Source organism: Cucurbita pepo, chromosome 16 (genome assembly GCF_057944985.1).
Source record: "Cucurbita pepo subsp. pepo isolate OVF chromosome 16, ASM5794498v1, whole genome shotgun sequence".
In the NCBI taxonomy this organism is placed as follows: Eukaryota; Viridiplantae; Streptophyta; class Magnoliopsida; order Cucurbitales; family Cucurbitaceae; genus Cucurbita; species Cucurbita pepo.
Window position 1 is genome coordinate 11,987,477 of NC_141813.1, and position 15,906 is coordinate 12,003,382.

Below are 15,906 nucleotides of genomic sequence, written 5' to 3' on the forward strand. Positions count from 1 at the left end.
GCGTAAACCTTCCCCTAGCAGGCGCGTAAACCTTCCCCTCGCAGACACGTTTTAACGCCTTAAGGGGAAGCCCAAAAGGGAAATTGAGGGAAAGCTCAAAGAGGATAATATCTACTAGCGGTGGATCTGGGTCGTTACACTTTCTCAGGCCACAAAAGAATTGCACCCCATAATTTCTCAGGCCATCAAATTTGAAGATGCTTATGTTTTTTTTATTACAATATATTCTTCCTTCTCCCTGGGACAGCTAGGTGTGCATTCAATCCGATAACCCAGACCAACCCAACTAGAATTATAGAGGTTGGGTTAATTTTTCTGAACCTGAATTGATACGGTTCGGTTTTGAGTTCATGGAACAAAAACTTCGAGTTGACTCGAACCAAACAAAAGATTTAAAAATAAACACAAGGGCGTTGAAGTCTTAAAAACCCCATAATTTCTCGGGCCATAAAAGAATTGCACTCCATGTTTAACCTCCAACACAGACCAACACAAAAGATGAAAACTGCATAAAATGGTCAAAAAAGAACTATATATAAAGGGAGAGGGAGGGAGTGAGGGAGGAGCTAACCCATCTACCTTTCAAATTTACACACACGAATCTCCAGACTACACAGACAAATTAGGAGGCATGTCAAAATCATTCTGTTTACTCCCACTTTCTTCTCGTTGCAGGTTTGACTGCTCTTCCCCCACAAAACTACTGCGCTTGCACCAGCATAGATATTGTGGGATTGGGCCTTCGTCTCCAATCACCCAGCTGTGTTTTGCTATGTCGTCCAGTGTCATCCTCTGGCTCGGATCTGTAACAGGAAAGGCTTGTATATAATCAAAGGTGATCGGGTTTTTCGAACACGAATTTTACTAATGATTTAAGAAAGCATACAACATTCTGGGACTCAAAATCTTGGAGGAGATGAGACATAGTACCTTTACATAGAATCCCTTCCAATAAATCTCTCAACTGGCGATTCATATCATCAGGCAGCAATAATGGATTATTGACAATCTGAGGAAGAAATATGTTGTCCATTTAACATCAGAGTGTACTTAATGAAAGCCATAATAGCACAAATAATAAACACTTTCCCCACTTTATCATAGGTATCTTGCAGTGTCTCTCCAAGAAACGGGTAACAACCGAGTATCATACAGTACAGGGTCACCCCAACTGCCCATGTGTCAGCGGTTTTGCCATGATAAGTTATACCTAATAACAGAGAGGAAGTTAACAGTTGAGATACATCAACGTAAATCCAACCTTACTAAGCATCAAAACAGATATAATTCAGACCTAAACAGCATTCTGGTGCAGTAAAAACAGGAGTCCCAGGAGAACGGCGAAGCTCATCATTTTCATCCTGCAAATGAAAAGTCAATATCACCCTCACAGGAATCTCAAATGGTAAAAATGCAGTTGTGAAGAGATGAACGAAATCCTTTGATTACTTACCTCAAAAACCTGGCTAACGCTGAAGTCCCCTATCTTCACTGTACCATCGCGAGTTATCAACAAATTATCGGGTTTAATATCACCATGCACTATATTCTGCTTCCAAAATTGGAAAACAAATATATAAATAACCCAATCAAGGAGGAACAAAATCAAGCAAACAGTCAGCTTATATGCAACCAAGTAGATAGCCCTATTTTTACTAAGACTCGACAAGATTTCAGCCAATTGCCAGCAATTTCACAAGGCATTGCGAGATTTCAGCTAAGCTTAGCGCAGATACATAGGATAATGCCTACTGAAATCATGTCAAGCAATAAAACGATATATATTTTATAAGCTATAGCCCATACACATTTTTTTTTAATAAGAAAGCAATGAGTACATATCACACTATTAAGAGAAAAAAGATTGTGCAACCATGTGTCAAGTATCAGCAAATTAAGTGCGAGTAAAAATCAATGCCATCTAGTCCAGATAATATAATAACCAAATAATAGATATAACTTTTAAATGTAATAAAAACTCCTTTTTTACCGGTCAATATTTTATTATTATTATTTTAACAAGAGATAAGTTTAACATACAAGGTTGATAAAGGAATAAGCTAATGTGAAAAAAGAGAAAAAGAAAAGAGGTATAAGTTAAGAATCGAGATCATACATGAGCATGGAGATACATCAGTCCTGAGACAATATCACGTAAGTACTTCCGAGCAATATTTTCATTTAGACCACATGGTGGATCAGAACCCTCACAAGCCCATTTGCCTTCCACGTATTCAAGAACTAAAGCAAAGAATGACTGCTCAAGTAAAGTTTAAATTCCTTTCAAAGATTCAAGCAAGTCCATAAAGAAAACAAAAGATGCCATGAATACCCATGTAAAAGCGATCATCATCTGGATCGTCTATCACCTCAACAAGATTTACTATGTTTGGATGTTGCAACATTTTCATGATTAAAACCTGTAAAAAAAAGATAATATATTTTATCCAAAACTCAGCAAAGGTAATCCTACGAGTTAAAGAAGATATATATACATCCAACAAAGCTTAGCAAAACTGTTGCAGGGGGGAAATATGTGTAAAAGAGAAAAGGAGCTAAAATATACACTACATGCAAATGAGAGTTTTCTTTTCAAATTTTAATAAGATATGCAAATAAGAGCTGAACATTCAAACCCAATAAAAATTTAAGATATCATTAAAAGGGAAAAAGACCCTCGTTTGATATGAATAACAATCAGACATCGAATGGAAATCTGATGCTGAGGCAACTAATTTAGAATTTCCAGTTACCTCACGAAGAACATCAGTCATAGCTGTCTCTGAGGGAGCAACTCGCAGCTTTGACAAATGAGACTTGTGAAATGCCTACAAGTATATATAATGCAGGTTTATCAACAAAAACCTCTTGATATCTCAACCTTCTAGCAAACATCAAGGAGACAGAAAAAACAACTAGCAACAGAATAACCCCTCCATCTCCAAATACATAAAGCAACTAAAAGAAATATCGGAAAGAACACCTTAATTGCGTAGTATTTTCCATCAATATAGCTTCGATATAGAACCTGTTTACATAAAAAGATGAGAAAGCTAGTCAATAGTATCAATTGATAAGATATGACAAAATGATGTTATCAGAAAATGCTTACCACTTTCCCATAACTACCAGCACCAATCTTATACTCACGAACATATTCATTGACCATCTTGTTTCCATTTTCATCCTGAATATCAAATCAACAAATGAACATTAGCGTGAACAGTTAGTACCAAGAGTAGTAATAAGCCACGAAGTAAAAACATCATACAACCAGTTAGAGGTGACTATACAAGGCTGAGTTCCTCAAAAGGATAGGTTCATAGCTCCATAAGAGCTGGGGAGGTATTGTATTTTTTTCAAATCTTTTGATTCAAGGAGCTATGACAAAAAAAAAAAAAAAAAAAAAAAAAAAAAAAAAAAAAAAAGCTTTGTGTTCTATCAATAATTGTAAGGCATGCAAGTACTCTTCTAGCTCAGTACATTCAAAACAAAGAATCAAAGCCAGGCTTCACTACAAAATTTAATAACCAGGTACTCATTTTCAAATGAAAAGCTGCTTACTGGACCTTCTACAGTAGTGACAAGAGGCTTGTGATATTATAATAAGCAAAAGGTCATTAACACAGAATGGTTTCCCTCCGTCTGCCAGCAGTAGAAGAAATTTGAAGCTATAGTTCAACTTATGTTTTTCCCTCCATTATCGAACATAACCCAACTAAAACCCTGCATACCGCCAGATCAAAGTCCATTCGACTAAAAAAGTAAAAGCAACAAAACATATTTGTGCTAAAGAAATCTGTTCAGGAAGGGCAAAAAAAATTTGGACATATTCTGCAACAATTCCTAGAATAACAATAGACCCACATTCAAGTTAAACAGCCTTAGAAGCTGCATAACGTTCAATTCGAACTTCCCATAATCGATGGACATATTAATTACTACGTTCACCTCTGAGCGAACAACTCTGTTTGTCTCTTTGACAGGAAATTGCCGGCAAATCAAACCATTTTGTGTTCTATGCTGCAAAATCTCTTCTGAATTTTTGACACGGCTATGTGATTCGGTTTCTTCTTCATGTGTAGTACTGGTAGTATCATCATGAGACGAGCAGCTTTCTTCATCTTCCACGTCTTCACCCAACAAAAAATCCTCAGAAAGGCGGTTGAAGCCAGCAGCAGGTCTCAGCACCCTTTTAGGCTTTTTGGTAAACCCAAAGCAACCACAACAGCCCATCATTTTGGAAAAAGAGAAACTTTTATTGTACATGAGATTGTAAGAACCTCAACTTTGAAGTAGTTATTGAAACTATCCGCAACCAAACAACCCTATCCTGAATCCAAAAAAAAACAAAATTATTATTATTGGAACCATGCCCTCGAATTCAATAGATAAAAAGAACGACCTCAGAGATGGACAACAAAGAGGAAGGATAGTTATCATGCGCTAAAACTAAATTAACTGAAAGCTGTTCAGAATTCTAAAGTACTCATAAGAAAGCCATAGCAATGGAACATTTCAAAAACTTCGGCAAGCACATTATTCCAGCTTTCAGATATGAACTGCACCTGATTTACAACGGGATGAAGGGCAGCAAGCCCAAGTCCTGTATGCTATTCCAACGGATGCCATTCAGCCCGATGAAAGAAACAGCTGGTAGTAGCAAAGGCGTTGCAATTCAGACCTAACATAGTTTATATGGGCAACCAGAGTCGGCTTGCATCCAAAACCCTTGCACGTTGACCATTTACATAATTAGAAAACATAGTGACAAAATGAAACAAAAAATCAACAATAAAAAGCAAAAATCCGCGTCAAACTTACACAGAAAATGAAAACGTCATCAATCACGCCAAAAAAACAAAACAAAAAAAACAAAAAGACGCAAAGCTACAGCAATAGAATTGTACAAAATTTTCAAAACCCTTACCTAATCAGAGGAGTTGTTGAAAAGAAAAGTGTCCGACGGAAAACCCTAAGCAGCCTCAACGGAAATCAGAAATTCCAGAGGTATAGAAGATCCCAAGGGATGGATGGATGAATAAATTCGATCGAAGAGTGATTGTTTATTGAATTTGGAGGGGATTTACAGGAGAATGGAGAAGGGAGAATGGGATGATGAAATGGAATTAGCGAAGCAGGATGAAAATAGGAAGGGAGCTGAAAGAGAAGACGCGTCCGAAGAAGAAGACGAGAGAGAGGTACAGAATGACGGGACAGACGGCTTACCCTTTCTCCCTCTTTTTCCCCATTCTCCGATCAACATCCAAAACCCCCTCCACCTTTTAACTATTTTCGTGCCCAACCGATTTATTATTATTATTATTATTATTATTTATTTATATTCTTTTTTTTTTTTCCTTAAATTATATGATTTCCCTAATTTTTTATTTTTTATTTATTAATCTCCAAATTTAATATTTACTACGCTCATAAATTTTTTAATTTTACTTATTATAGATATTCACAATTTTTATAATTAATTAATTTATTATAAATAAATTTAAATTTTATGTCAACCAAAAAAAAATCTCAATTTTTTAATTACAAAAAATACTTTATAATAATAAAAAATTTAAGTCAAATTAAATAAATGTAATGGGTACTTTCCATATACAATTCCATTTTTTTCTTTATTAAAAGAAAAAAAAAACATTGCCATGGTCGAATGATTTGACTAGTCAAAATATGCTACCAATCTCGAGGCATCTTTTAATTTATTAAAAATAATGGAATCGTATTCTTACGTTATTTTAACGGTAATCTCGTGTGAGGTCACATATTAATTGGAGGGAACAGCGGAACATTTTGTCTAAGGGTGTGGAAACTTCTTTGTGAAGCAGACCCGTATATTTAACGAGCTAAAACAAACCATATTTGTTATTGTTATGAATGGATTAAGACGAGAGAGAATATAAAATTACCAAATTTGAAAATTGAATAGAGGAAGAATATTTGTTTTTTTTAATGATTTAATTATCTTGGGAAAGAAAATTATTCAAAAAGTGAGCCGTCTGTGCTGCAGCCAGGCAGGCTCTTCAAATTAGCGCCACTCGAAAGAAGAGGTTGGAGGTGTTCAATCAACAAACGCTTCTGATTCTCTTCTCTCAATCGCTCCCACTGCCTTCTCCTGCTTCGTCGGAGCCGGAGTTGGCGCCTTCTAGGTCTACTGAACGCTCACAACACATGGCTATCGTTGGCGTTCTAGCTTTGCAGGGATCTTTTAACGAGCACATCGCAGGTTCTTCTTCTTCTTCTTCGCCTTCGCTATTGCTAGTTCCTTTTGTAGATGAATATCAATTGTTGTGTTATTGTGGCGCGCAGCTTTGAGAAGGCTCGGAGTGAAGGGCGTAGAGATAAGGAAGCCTGAGCAGCTTCTTAATGTAGCTTCTCTGATTATTCCTGGTGGAGAAAGCACTACCATGGCCAAACTTGCGGATCTCCATAACTTGGTTTGTTCCTCTTTCCTCTACATATTGCATCTATAATTGCACAAAATTGAACATAGGAATAGCCTAAAAGTTGAAGCATCTTGCATTCAATCGTGTTTAAGTCGACATCTAATCTTTATTTCTCGATGCTATTGCCCCGCTAAAGCTGTTTTCGCAGATTAGACATATCAGACATCTCAAATTGATGGTCTCATTATCATCTGGCTTAGAATTAGAATCGAGTGTATTTATGTTGTCGTAGCTTTGTGTATTTCCAGTTTCCTGCTTTGCGTGAGTTCGTTAGAATGGGGAAGCCCGTGTGGGGCACCTGTGCAGGGCTCATCTTTTTGGCAAACAAGGCTACTGGTGGATTTCCTTCCTCTTTTCCTCACCATTTCAACATCAATGAAATGCTTGAAATGCTTTCTAAACTTGGTATGGATACATGAAAATTTCAGGACAGAAAACCGGTGGACAGGAACTTGTTGGTGGGCTGGATTGTACTGTTCATAGGAACTTCTTTGGAAGTCAGGTAACTCTTGTTGCTTTCTCTTATTCGGTTCTGAAACTAGGAAATTGGCATGGAATGTGTTCAGAAATCAAATTCGCATGAAGCTATCTCTGCCTGTGTGGCACTGTAGCCGACATGAATTTTTCCCTTCAAGTCATCCTACTAGTTGAATCAGCTTCTGTGTTTTTTTAAATCATAGCCTGTTGGAAAAATACAGCCATAAACAACAATCTGGGGAGCTTAGACACTTGTTAATGATCATTACGTGTTAGAAATCACGGACCTCCACAATGGTATGATATTGTTTACTTTGAGCATAAGCTCTCGTAGTCTTTGCTTTTAGTTTCCTCAAAATGCCTCATACCAATGGAGATGTATTCCTTACTTATAAATCCATGATCATTCCCTTGATTAGTCAACGTAGGATCCCTCTCAACAATCCTCACTAAGCTATTTTAAAATCTACCTTACTACGGGCTCAAATAATGACTTTTCCCCAATGAAAAGTTTCATACTTGATTTAAAATCTTCCATCTCACACGTAGTATGAGATCTTCATTGAAGCATGGAGTTCAGAATGCAGAATCCTTGATGGTTTTGTTTGTACACGAGCTGATCCAAACATAATTATTGAGTGTGATTCCGAATGTTCTGTTTTTCCCCCGATACATGTTATCAGCTTATTGTTGAAGTTCGCTTTATATTCACTTGTCCATTTCTTGAGTTCAGAGTTTCCTAATTTAAGAAGAGATCATTATTATGTAGCTTCAAAGCTTTGAGGCAGAGCTGTCGATACCAGAGCTAGTGTCTACTGAAGGTGGTCCGGAAACATTTCGTGGAGTTTTCATCCGAGCTCCTGCAATTCTTGAAGTGGGATCAGACGTCCAAGTGCTGGCTCATTGCCCTGTCTCTTCAAACTCTAACTTGCATTCAGATTCCTCTGGTGAAGGCAAAGAGGTTTGTTGTATCATCTCTACTCTGCTAGTGCCTCTAATTTGAACACCTAAATCATAGTAATCTGTATATATATACACAAGTTTCAGACGGTACATATGTTGGTTTTGAGTCATAGTTCAGTAGAATTATAATTTCACTGTCACACTGGAGTGTGTTCGTCGTGTTCCAAATTGGGTTTTAAGAAGAATTAAGCCAAAAGTTAGGATACATTTTGAGAAAATAAAACTTCCATCGAAGAAGAGAAAGGCTTTCATAAAATTTCTCGTAGAATCGAGAATGATGTTTTCATTTTGTACATGTTAGATCATGAATTAGTAACTGCATCCAGTCTCCAAAAAAAATCCCAATTGTTTCAAACTTTCTCTTTTTCGAATGGAACTTTCTCTTTTCCTCCTACCCGTTCGCATTATGGTTTAATGAATATCGCAGGAACAAGGTTCAGAAAGTAAAGTGATTGTAGCAGTGAGGCAAGGGAACCTACTCGCAACAGCCTTCCATCCTGAATTAACATCAGATAACAGATGGTATAGTCTAGTTCTAACTTGAAATACTACACAGCATATTATGATGATAATCTCAAGTGAGTTACAACAATGGACTATGCAGGCACAGTTACTTCCTGAAGATGGCTGGCGATGTTGAAGAATCCTCAACTAGCACAGCAGCAGACATAGTAGATAACGATTCGAGATTCGAAAAACCAAAGATCGACCTTCCGATTTTTCTTTAGCTTAAACCAAATGAACCCCTCCTTCCTCCTCAACCCACACTTACATTTTCAAGTTTCATTCTAGGTTTAATCTATCTATTTTACAATTTGGACCATGTTTTATGTTCCTTACGTTATGTCACAGGATTCTTCTGTTGTATTAATTCGTTTATGACATGTTTTATGTTCCTTATGTCATGTTACAAGAGATGCTGTCTATGGAGATTTGTGTTTTAAGTACTTCAAAATTCCTCCTCTCATAACTAAACAAGCAAGGACATGATAATGATTTTATTTTCAATTTAAAAAAAGTGATTTTAATTTCCTTTCTCCTACAGAATAATTAATCAAAATGTGGGTTATAAATTTGAATTTTAAATCTTTTGATTGAAGTGTTAATATTCTAACTATTTGAACTATATACGTATTAAAAGATAATATATTATAAAAAATATAATTTATCAATGAAAAGAAAATAATGAAACAATTTGAATCTAAATATAGTTAAATTAGTTAAAATGTAATGATAAAAAAAAGATAATAAATAAAATATGGGCAAAAGGACATTAAAATCCCCCCTCATCTAAGGACGATGACTTGCCAGTGTATATGTTCGTGGTGAAAAAGGACCCGTAGTTCCCCCAAATTCTCAAACACCGATCTTTAACAATGGCTTCGTCCAAAAAATCCAGTAGTGAAGCCAAGAGCAAAGAAGCGGGAACTTCAAAACCAGCCCCCAAAAACAAGACCCACAACAACAACAACAGCAACAACGCCAGAACAATCGACAAGGTTTATTCAAAGAAGAAGAAGGTTAGCAACAACAACAATAACAACAAGCACACTAGCAATGGCTCTGTGAAGGAGAACGAGGTGTTACCCATTTCTGCTCCAGGCGATGCCGAAGAAGACAGAGTGGAAACCACGAGTAAATCGCCTAACACCACCAAATCGAAGAAAGTTAAACGGAATCATGGAAAGAAAGAAGAGAATGGCTATGCAGAAGAAGAAGAAGAAGAAGAAGCAGATGAAGAAGAAGAAGTTGAGGAGAAGATTTATAAATTCCCAATGAATCGGATCAAGAAAATCATGAGGGATGAGAATTCTGATTTGCGTATAAATCAGGAAGCTTTGTTTCTCGTCAACAAAGCAACGGTAAGCCCTCAACACCCCACCCCACCCCACACACGCATTGCTCAAAATTAGGTCTTTTCTTGTTGGTGGAAGATGGATGGGCATTGTTTGTTTCTAAAGGTCTGTAAGCTTCTTAATTGGTTGCAGGAGATGTTTCTTGTGCAATTTTGCAAGGATGCATATGCGTGCTGTGCTCAGGATCGCAAGAAGTCTCTTGCTTACAAGCATCTATGTAATGTTCCTATTCTCTATCTTGATATCATGCTCAATTTTCATTTTCATTTACCCTTCATGTCTGGTTCTGATCTAAAAAGAAAGTTAGACCTGTGACTTATATCATTGTGTACTTCAACTGCACTGTCGTATGCCCATGACAGGGTTTTACCTTTTATGAGCTGAAATGTTTCAACATATGTTCCCCACGATACAAGGGACCAGATTTGAGAATGGCTGGTCCTGTTTTTTTTTCTGTATTCATGCTGCAAAAGGAATAACAGCATGATGGTCAGCTATTTAGTAGTGACAAGGAAGATATCATGATCACTGGCATAGTTTAACATGGTTTATGACCTTAGATTTAGGTTACTCTAATTACATGGTTGTTAAGGGACTTGAATTATATGAGCCTCTATCTGTCAAACTATTGCGTTGTGGAGAATTACTGATTTGTATTATCAGTGCATTGCTTTATGCTTTCAAAGAGCTAGATCCCCAATTGGTTCACATGTATGAGGAGGAAGAGTAAAAGCCAGTGGAAGGAAAGTTGTTGAATCTGATACTTGGGAAGGGCATAAGTTGGTTGGGGAGGGGGTTTGTAACTGTAATAGCCTAAGTCCACCACTAATAGATATTATTCTCTTTGAGCTTTCCCTTTCAGGCTTCCCTTTAAGGTTTTAAAACGCATCTGTTAGAGAGGTTTACACACCCTTATAAAGAATGGCTTCGTTTTCCTCCCCAACTGATGTGGGATCTCACAATCCACCCCCCTTCACATTCCCTTCTCCAATCAGTGGGACCCCCCAATCCACCCCCTTTCGAGACCCAACATTGTCTCGTGTCCACCTCCTTTGGGGCTCAGCCTCCTCGCTGACACATCGCCCGGTGTTTGACTTTGATACCATTTGTAACCGCCTAAGTCCACCGCTAGCAGATATTGTCCTCTTTGGGCTTTCTCTCAAAGTTTTAAAACGCATCTGCTAAGGAGAGGTTTTGTACGTTCTCCTCTCCAACCGATGTGGGATCTCACAGTAATTGATATTAGCAATCCTTTTGGACAACGGTAAGGTAGGTGGTCAAGGGAAGAGAAAGGGAGAAAATTGAAGTACATATTTGGTAGACAAAAATGGGGAGGGATTGTGAGTCTAGTATGAAATTTCAATTTGGATGAGGAGAGAACAGGAAGACTCCTGGATCTCTTCCCTTTGTTTTGTTCTGTTATCTATTTCTAGAAAGTGAATTCAAGTGTCTATAATCTGGCTAGGCGAAAAAATTTTGATAAGCCTTTTGTTTTACTTATTGCTTCATCTATCTACTATTGCTATTAATTTCACTTGTGAGGATTCTGAAGATACTTCTTTTCTTTATGACCACATTTTGATGGTGGAAAATGTGGGGGTAGAAAGGAAAAAAGGAGGCATTTTCTTCTATCCCGAATAAAGGAAAAGAGGAGGCATTGTGTTATGTGTAAGATTTTTATTGAAGTAGTTGTAAGATTCTCCTTTGTTGTTGCAGCATCAGTAGTTTGCAAAAGGAAGAGATACGACTTTCTTTCAGGTACGTACATACCCATGCCTATTACTTAAGGCTCAACTACTGCTACTATTAGGAAGATTCTTGAACTACTAAACGCCGTATAAGATGTCACAAATGTTTTTTTTTTTCGTCTCCAGATTTCGTCCCAGAGAAATTGAAGTTTGAAGATGCATTGAAGGAAAGAAGCATGGCAGAATCAGGGAAAGAATAGGCTTTTTGATATCTTAATCTAACACTTCAGCTTGTTCTGTGGATGTGTTAGGTTTAGGTATCTTTTTTTGTCATGTCAATGGGAATACATGGAAGTTAGAACATTCATTTTCCCACCGTACAGTTCTGTAAGTTTATTAACGACATCTCAGATCTAACATAATTAAACTATTACTTCTTACACATGGATCTTTTTTCTTCCTGAGCAAATCCAACAAATCTATTGGCTCAAAAGCAGAAAATAAGGGCAAAAAATACTTCTCTTTATATTTTACTTCTTCCAATTACACTAAGTTAATAAAGCTCAATGGAAACGGGAGATATTTGATAGTAAATCCAGAAATGAAATGAAGAAATTCTACAGAAAGCTAAGAAGATCATCGAAGTGCAGTATTGAAGTCAATGAATGCTCTTCCAAATTTACCTCGCAACTCAGGGCTATCCCATAGTTCAACCACTTGAACAATAAGCTCTTAATCCAACTCAGCTCCATATACTGCACAAACATGACATGTGTGTTAGCAGAGAATCGCATGTTTTTTCTTCAAAATCTTCTGGGAAAGTTCCCTCTTCTTAACACATTTTTAGAGAAAGATGGAAAAAGATAACTCACTTGTACAAGTAAGCAGCGATTCCAAGAATTATATAGGGAGGAACGATATCGATGCGGAAGTTTTGGCTGGAATCTCACCTTCAAATACAATTCTTGCTGTTACCTCATAGAGTGTTTCCTTGAGCCTAACATTGGTATTTTTAATCTAATTAGTCACCTTATTTACCTGTAAAAACGTCAAAAGCAGAACCACCTACGAAACTTGTCATCAGATAATCTTGACGAAACAAACTTCTATAACTATACCTTTGAATCGATCTCGTCAATTAATGGAACTTGGCTGTTCAATTCCTTGACTAGGATAAAATCAATTACAAGAACCAAACAGGGTAATTAAGCATCTCATTTGATTATATAAATACTTCAACACTCATCCCGTTCATATCATGGGCCAGATTTTAAGCACATCCAACCCTTCAGATATGATATCAAGACCTTGGTCCTGCAAAAATGGACACACAGATCATTCGAAGCCCAAACTCATTGTCGTAACAAAACTGCAAGCCATTAAATTGGAATTACATTAAAAGGATTAGATTTGCTCCAACTCACTTGTACAATGTCATTCGATTTATCTTTAATAGTTTGTGTTCAGTAATGCAGCCTAAAATGAGCTTAGAACTAATTTCCATGGCATAAAAATGGTAAAGAAACTCACATGCCCGTTTCATCTTCCGCATTTCATACTCGTTTCGAAATTAACTTGATTCTTCACTTTGCTGGAAATACTCGCTCTCAAAGTTTCCATCTAAAGTGCGTAAAACCTGATAAATCAAATTTGATGTTGTTAGATGAGGCGAAGGACGCCCATCCTCCAGATTGTTTGTCTCCTGAGGTACTACCTGGTGTCGCTTTAATCCTCTCTTGAAGCGCAAGACCAAGTTCATCTCCGACCTCGAGCTCTTCTTTCAGAACACCTTTAACCTATAATCATAAACAATCACATTCATGGCGATTAAGAAAAGAAACCACAACAGAGAAAGCCCTAACTTCGAATTCTATCTCACCATCTTCAATTAAACAAGAAGACAGAATTTTCACCTTCTTGCGAGCCAATTTACAAAGTTTCGGCACTTCATCCATCAATCGGGCCTTCTTCCGTCGAACCTCGGCAATCATCGCAACTGCAGCAGCCGTAATCTTCTCAGTTGAGGCGACTTCAGATTTCTAAAATTAAATTGGATAAGTTATTGAAGAACAACAACAACAAGACAATGAGCGGGAAAACCTGAAGAGCAGCGTGGATTTCGAGTTCAACGGCAGCGAAGAGGCGAGAAAATACACCATCACCATAAGCATTGAGCTCGCGCTGTTTCTGAACATCATACTTCTCGTATCTCTGGCAAACGGAATCTACTCGGAAGATGAGATCGATTAAGGTGATCTTGGCATAGGCGAGGGAGATGAAGAACAAGGGCAGGAGGAAGAATGAAGCAGAAATGTGGAGACAGAAATGGTTGGAGTATTGTTTTCTTCTTCATTTTGGACAACCATGAAAACCTCTTCTCTCCCCCCTCACACTCTCAGACGTCCGGCGTTTAAAGCGGTTTCGAATATGCAACAGAACCAATGCCCCATGGCGGGTAACCATATTTTTAAATAACTAAAATTTTAAATCATAATAATAATAATAATAATAATAATAAACTACTTAATAAGTTATTTTATTTATCTCTACAAATATATTAAAAATTAATTAAATAAAATTATTTTTCTAGTGAAATTTTTTTGGTTGGCCGTCACATTCTAGTCCCGTTAATTCCAAGAGCTAAGATATGATATAAAACGACTATTCTCGTAAAACTATTTCCTACGCCAACCTATCCAAAGTGAAGTTTGAATATGAAATTTGTCGATTTGTCGATTAGTAGTCAGCATTCCTGCATAAACTCTTCCTTGATCATCGTTCCAGAATCTAAAAGTGACATTTGGATGTTATCGTGAGACTTTGGTTATAGAGATTGGCGAAATCTAGATTTATCGAAAATTCAACTCAATCAATATCAGTAAACCTCCAAGATCATGTAGAAGTCCAGCGGGGAAGAAATCTAATGTGTGAGTGAGTACCGATCAGAAAACGTACACAAACCAGAAATGACGAGCAAATTGCTAATAAAGATGATCTAATCATAAAACCTAGGAGAAACGGTTCATCTTCATATCAGCTAAAGAACGATCTGGTTCTTTTGATACAACGATCGTAATATTTACAGAGCAAAATTCGAAAACATATCATCAGGTGAGTGGAAACTAGAACATTTCAAAGCACGTTATACACAATGAACAGAGGATTAAACTCCAGCCGCGGATCTCGCGCGGTAGAGCTTACCAAAGACGTGGAGGACGGGGACGAAATCGATGAAGCAGAGGCTCATAACGAGGACGACGGTGGGAGAAATCTTCAAGCCTGGAGCAACATCGGTGTAGAACCTCAGCATGTTGCCGCCGCCGCCGCTTGATCCACCGCCAACGAGTCCAGTAGAGCCGGAAGCAGAAGTGGAGCCGAGACGGCGACGGCGACGGCGAAGGCCAGCCGTCGCCGCCGCAGAGCCGCGAGGAGCGACGACGCCAAGTCTGGAGGTGGAGGAGGATGCGGATTGGGATTGAGAATCGGAGAGGAAGATCGGAATCAGGTGGATTTGGGGGGAAAATGAGAGGCAAACAGAGAAACCCCCAAATGGCTTCCCTTACATCGGGGCTATTTTCGTAAATTCTTACTAATTTTTTTAACTGAAATAAAATATATAATAATGTTACTAAAAGCTTAGATCTAGAAAGAAAGAAAGCAAGTAATTTACAACTATTTATTAATCTTTTACAAAATCATCACAAAAGCAGCGATTGCATCGGATTCAGCCCTAACCGCTGGGCGCTCCAGTTTACGACACACCGCGATTGAAAACCGGAGGCGGATCACGGCCGCCGTGCAAGGTGCGAAGACGGCGCTTGCTTCGCTCGCGAGGATCAGTCGGTTCTCCATCGCCGACGTAGTGAACGACGGCAACCGTCAGAAGAAGCACTCCTAAACACAAAACCGCATAGCAGTGGCGCCCTAGCCTGCCGAGAATCGCCCCCACAGCCGTCTCCATCTCCATTTTTCTCGCTCCGGTGAAGAAATTCGTGGATCTGATCTTGACTGAGGAAGAAATTGTACAAAGTGGTGAGAAATTAGTGGAAGACGACGACAAGATTTGGGGTTAGGGTTTCGTCATTCTGGAAATGTGGAGTAATGATTGAATGGGCGAATTGGATAGAGATGAAGGTCGAAGGGGGGAGGGGATTTCGTTGGTGGGTCCCGCCTGGGTTTTGCTCGAGAAAATATCTGAAATATAATATCGATTCTTTTTTTTTATATATATAAATATAAAATTAACGAATTTGTTTAATTAAAAATTTTCTTACATCCTTTTGCTTTGATTATTTTTTATGTACTAAGCTTATAAAATTACCAATTTGGTCCCACAATAATTATTAGAGTTTGACATTAAAGTAAATAATTAATGCTAATTATAATTATAGGTCCTAATCCCTAAAGTGATGACTCAATTATTTTTGCTAAATTACAATAAAATTTAAATTCGTTAATTAA

The 15,906-nt window shown here is 37.7% G+C and overlaps 5 protein-coding genes across 7 annotated transcripts; 2 read left to right on the forward strand and 3 right to left on the reverse strand.

The window, feature by feature from the left end:
• Window positions 1–413: 413 nt before the first annotated feature.
• LOC111777480 (serine/threonine-protein kinase GRIK1) lies at window positions 414–5,283 on the reverse strand. Of its 3 annotated transcripts, none has more exons than XM_023657104.2 (13): window positions 4,931–5,283; window positions 4,569–4,731; window positions 3,952–4,333; window positions 3,113–3,187; window positions 2,984–3,028; window positions 2,754–2,828; window positions 2,333–2,420; window positions 2,117–2,241; window positions 1,454–1,552; window positions 1,295–1,361; window positions 1,095–1,210; window positions 931–1,009; window positions 414–803 (listed from the first exon to the last, which is right to left on the reverse strand). In XM_023657104.2, exons 3-13 carry the CDS (start codon window positions 4,267–4,269, stop codon window positions 610–612), a joined length of 1,281 nt encoding a protein of 426 aa, XP_023512872.2. In that variant the 5' UTR covers window positions 4,270–4,333; window positions 4,569–4,731; window positions 4,931–5,283; the 3' UTR covers window positions 414–609. The 3 variants fall into 3 exon arrangements, with proteins under 3 accessions (XP_023512872.2, XP_023512873.2, XP_086974506.1); XM_023657105.2 differs by having other exon boundaries at window positions 1,454–1,549; window positions 4,931–5,281; XM_087118380.1 differs by lacking the exons at window positions 2,117–2,241; window positions 2,333–2,420 and having other exon boundaries at window positions 1,454–1,549; window positions 4,931–5,282.
• Window positions 5,284–6,010: 727 nt separating this feature from the next.
• On the forward strand, window positions 6,011–8,848 carry LOC111776766 (putative pyridoxal 5'-phosphate synthase subunit PDX2). Its single transcript, XM_023656117.2, has 7 exons — window positions 6,011–6,241; window positions 6,325–6,452; window positions 6,710–6,797; window positions 6,890–6,963; window positions 7,708–7,899; window positions 8,329–8,423; window positions 8,506–8,848. The coding sequence occupies exons 1-7, from the start codon at window positions 6,187–6,189 to the stop codon at window positions 8,627–8,629; spliced, it is 756 nt and encodes a 251-aa protein (XP_023511885.1). The 5' UTR covers window positions 6,011–6,186; the 3' UTR covers window positions 8,630–8,848.
• Window positions 8,849–9,262: 414 nt separating this feature from the next.
• LOC111776889 (uncharacterized) lies at window positions 9,263–11,887 on the forward strand. The gene is made up of 4 exons (XM_023656288.2): window positions 9,263–9,763; window positions 9,890–9,974; window positions 11,474–11,515; window positions 11,632–11,887. The coding sequence occupies exons 1-4, from the start codon at window positions 9,278–9,280 to the stop codon at window positions 11,703–11,705; spliced, it is 687 nt and encodes a 228-aa protein (XP_023512056.2). The 5' UTR covers window positions 9,263–9,277; the 3' UTR covers window positions 11,706–11,887.
• LOC111777050 (syntaxin-71-like) lies at window positions 9,969–13,895 on the reverse strand. The gene is made up of 9 exons (XM_087118498.1): window positions 13,837–13,895; window positions 13,546–13,789; window positions 13,359–13,484; window positions 13,160–13,241; window positions 12,976–13,081; window positions 12,564–12,759; window positions 12,318–12,442; window positions 12,129–12,200; window positions 9,969–10,221 (listed from the first exon to the last, which is right to left on the reverse strand). Exons 1-5 carry the CDS (start codon window positions 13,893–13,895, stop codon window positions 13,053–13,055), a joined length of 540 nt encoding a protein of 179 aa, XP_086974624.1. The 3' UTR covers window positions 9,969–10,221; window positions 12,129–12,200; window positions 12,318–12,442; window positions 12,564–12,759; window positions 12,976–13,052.
• A 559-nt stretch (window positions 13,896–14,454) lies between these two features.
• On the reverse strand, window positions 14,455–15,412 carry LOC147789102 (uncharacterized). Its single transcript, XM_087118499.1, has 2 exons — window positions 15,208–15,412; window positions 14,455–15,003 (listed from the first exon to the last, which is right to left on the reverse strand). Exons 1-2 carry the CDS (start codon window positions 15,410–15,412, stop codon window positions 14,609–14,611), a joined length of 600 nt encoding a protein of 199 aa, XP_086974625.1. The 3' UTR covers window positions 14,455–14,608.
• Between the last annotated feature and the right edge of the window lie 494 nt (window positions 15,413–15,906).

Coding starts and splice junctions, on each gene's coding strand:
- LOC111777480 (XM_023657104.2), bottom strand. CDS start 4,269: ATGTACAATAAAAGTTTCTCTTTTTCCAAAATGATGGGCTGTTGTGGT. Junction 3,188..3,951: donor ACAGAGTTGTTCGCTCAGAG/GTGAACGTAGTA, acceptor TTTGATATTCAG/GATGAAAATGGAAACAAGAT. Junction 1,010..1,094: donor TGCAAGATACCTATGATAAA/GTGGGGAAAGTG, acceptor TTTCTTCCTCAG/ATTGTCAATAATCCATTATT.
- LOC111776766 (XM_023656117.2), top strand. CDS start 6,187: ATGGCTATCGTTGGCGTTCTAGCTTTGCAGGGATCTTTTAACGAGCAC. Junction 6,242..6,324: donor TTTTAACGAGCACATCGCAG/GTTCTTCTTCTT, acceptor TGTGGCGCGCAG/CTTTGAGAAGGCTCGGAGTG. Junction 7,900..8,328: donor CCTCTGGTGAAGGCAAAGAG/GTTTGTTGTATC, acceptor TGAATATCGCAG/GAACAAGGTTCAGAAAGTAA.
- LOC111776889 (XM_023656288.2), top strand. CDS start 9,278: ATGGCTTCGTCCAAAAAATCCAGTAGTGAAGCCAAGAGCAAAGAAGCG. Junction 9,764..9,889: donor TTCTCGTCAACAAAGCAACG/GTAAGCCCTCAA, acceptor AATTGGTTGCAG/GAGATGTTTCTTGTGCAATT. Junction 9,975..11,473: donor TCTTGCTTACAAGCATCTAT/GTAATGTTCCTA, acceptor TTGTTGTTGCAG/CATCAGTAGTTTGCAAAAGG.
- LOC111777050 (XM_087118498.1), bottom strand. CDS start 13,895: ATGGGGCATTGGTTCTGTTGCATATTCGAAACCGCTTTAAACGCCGGA. Junction 13,485..13,545: donor AAATCCACGCTGCTCTTCAG/GTTTTCCCGCTC, acceptor ATTTAATTTTAG/AAATCTGAAGTCGCCTCAAC. Junction 13,242..13,358: donor GTAAATTGGCTCGCAAGAAG/GTGAAAATTCTG, acceptor TTATGATTATAG/GTTAAAGGTGTTCTGAAAGA.
- LOC147789102 (XM_087118499.1), bottom strand. CDS start 15,412: ATGGAGATGGAGACGGCTGTGGGGGCGATTCTCGGCAGGCTAGGGCGC. Junction 15,004..15,207: donor GCCTCCGGTTTTCAATCGCG/GTGTGTCGTAAA, acceptor CCCCGATGTAAG/GGAAGCCATTTGGGGGTTTC.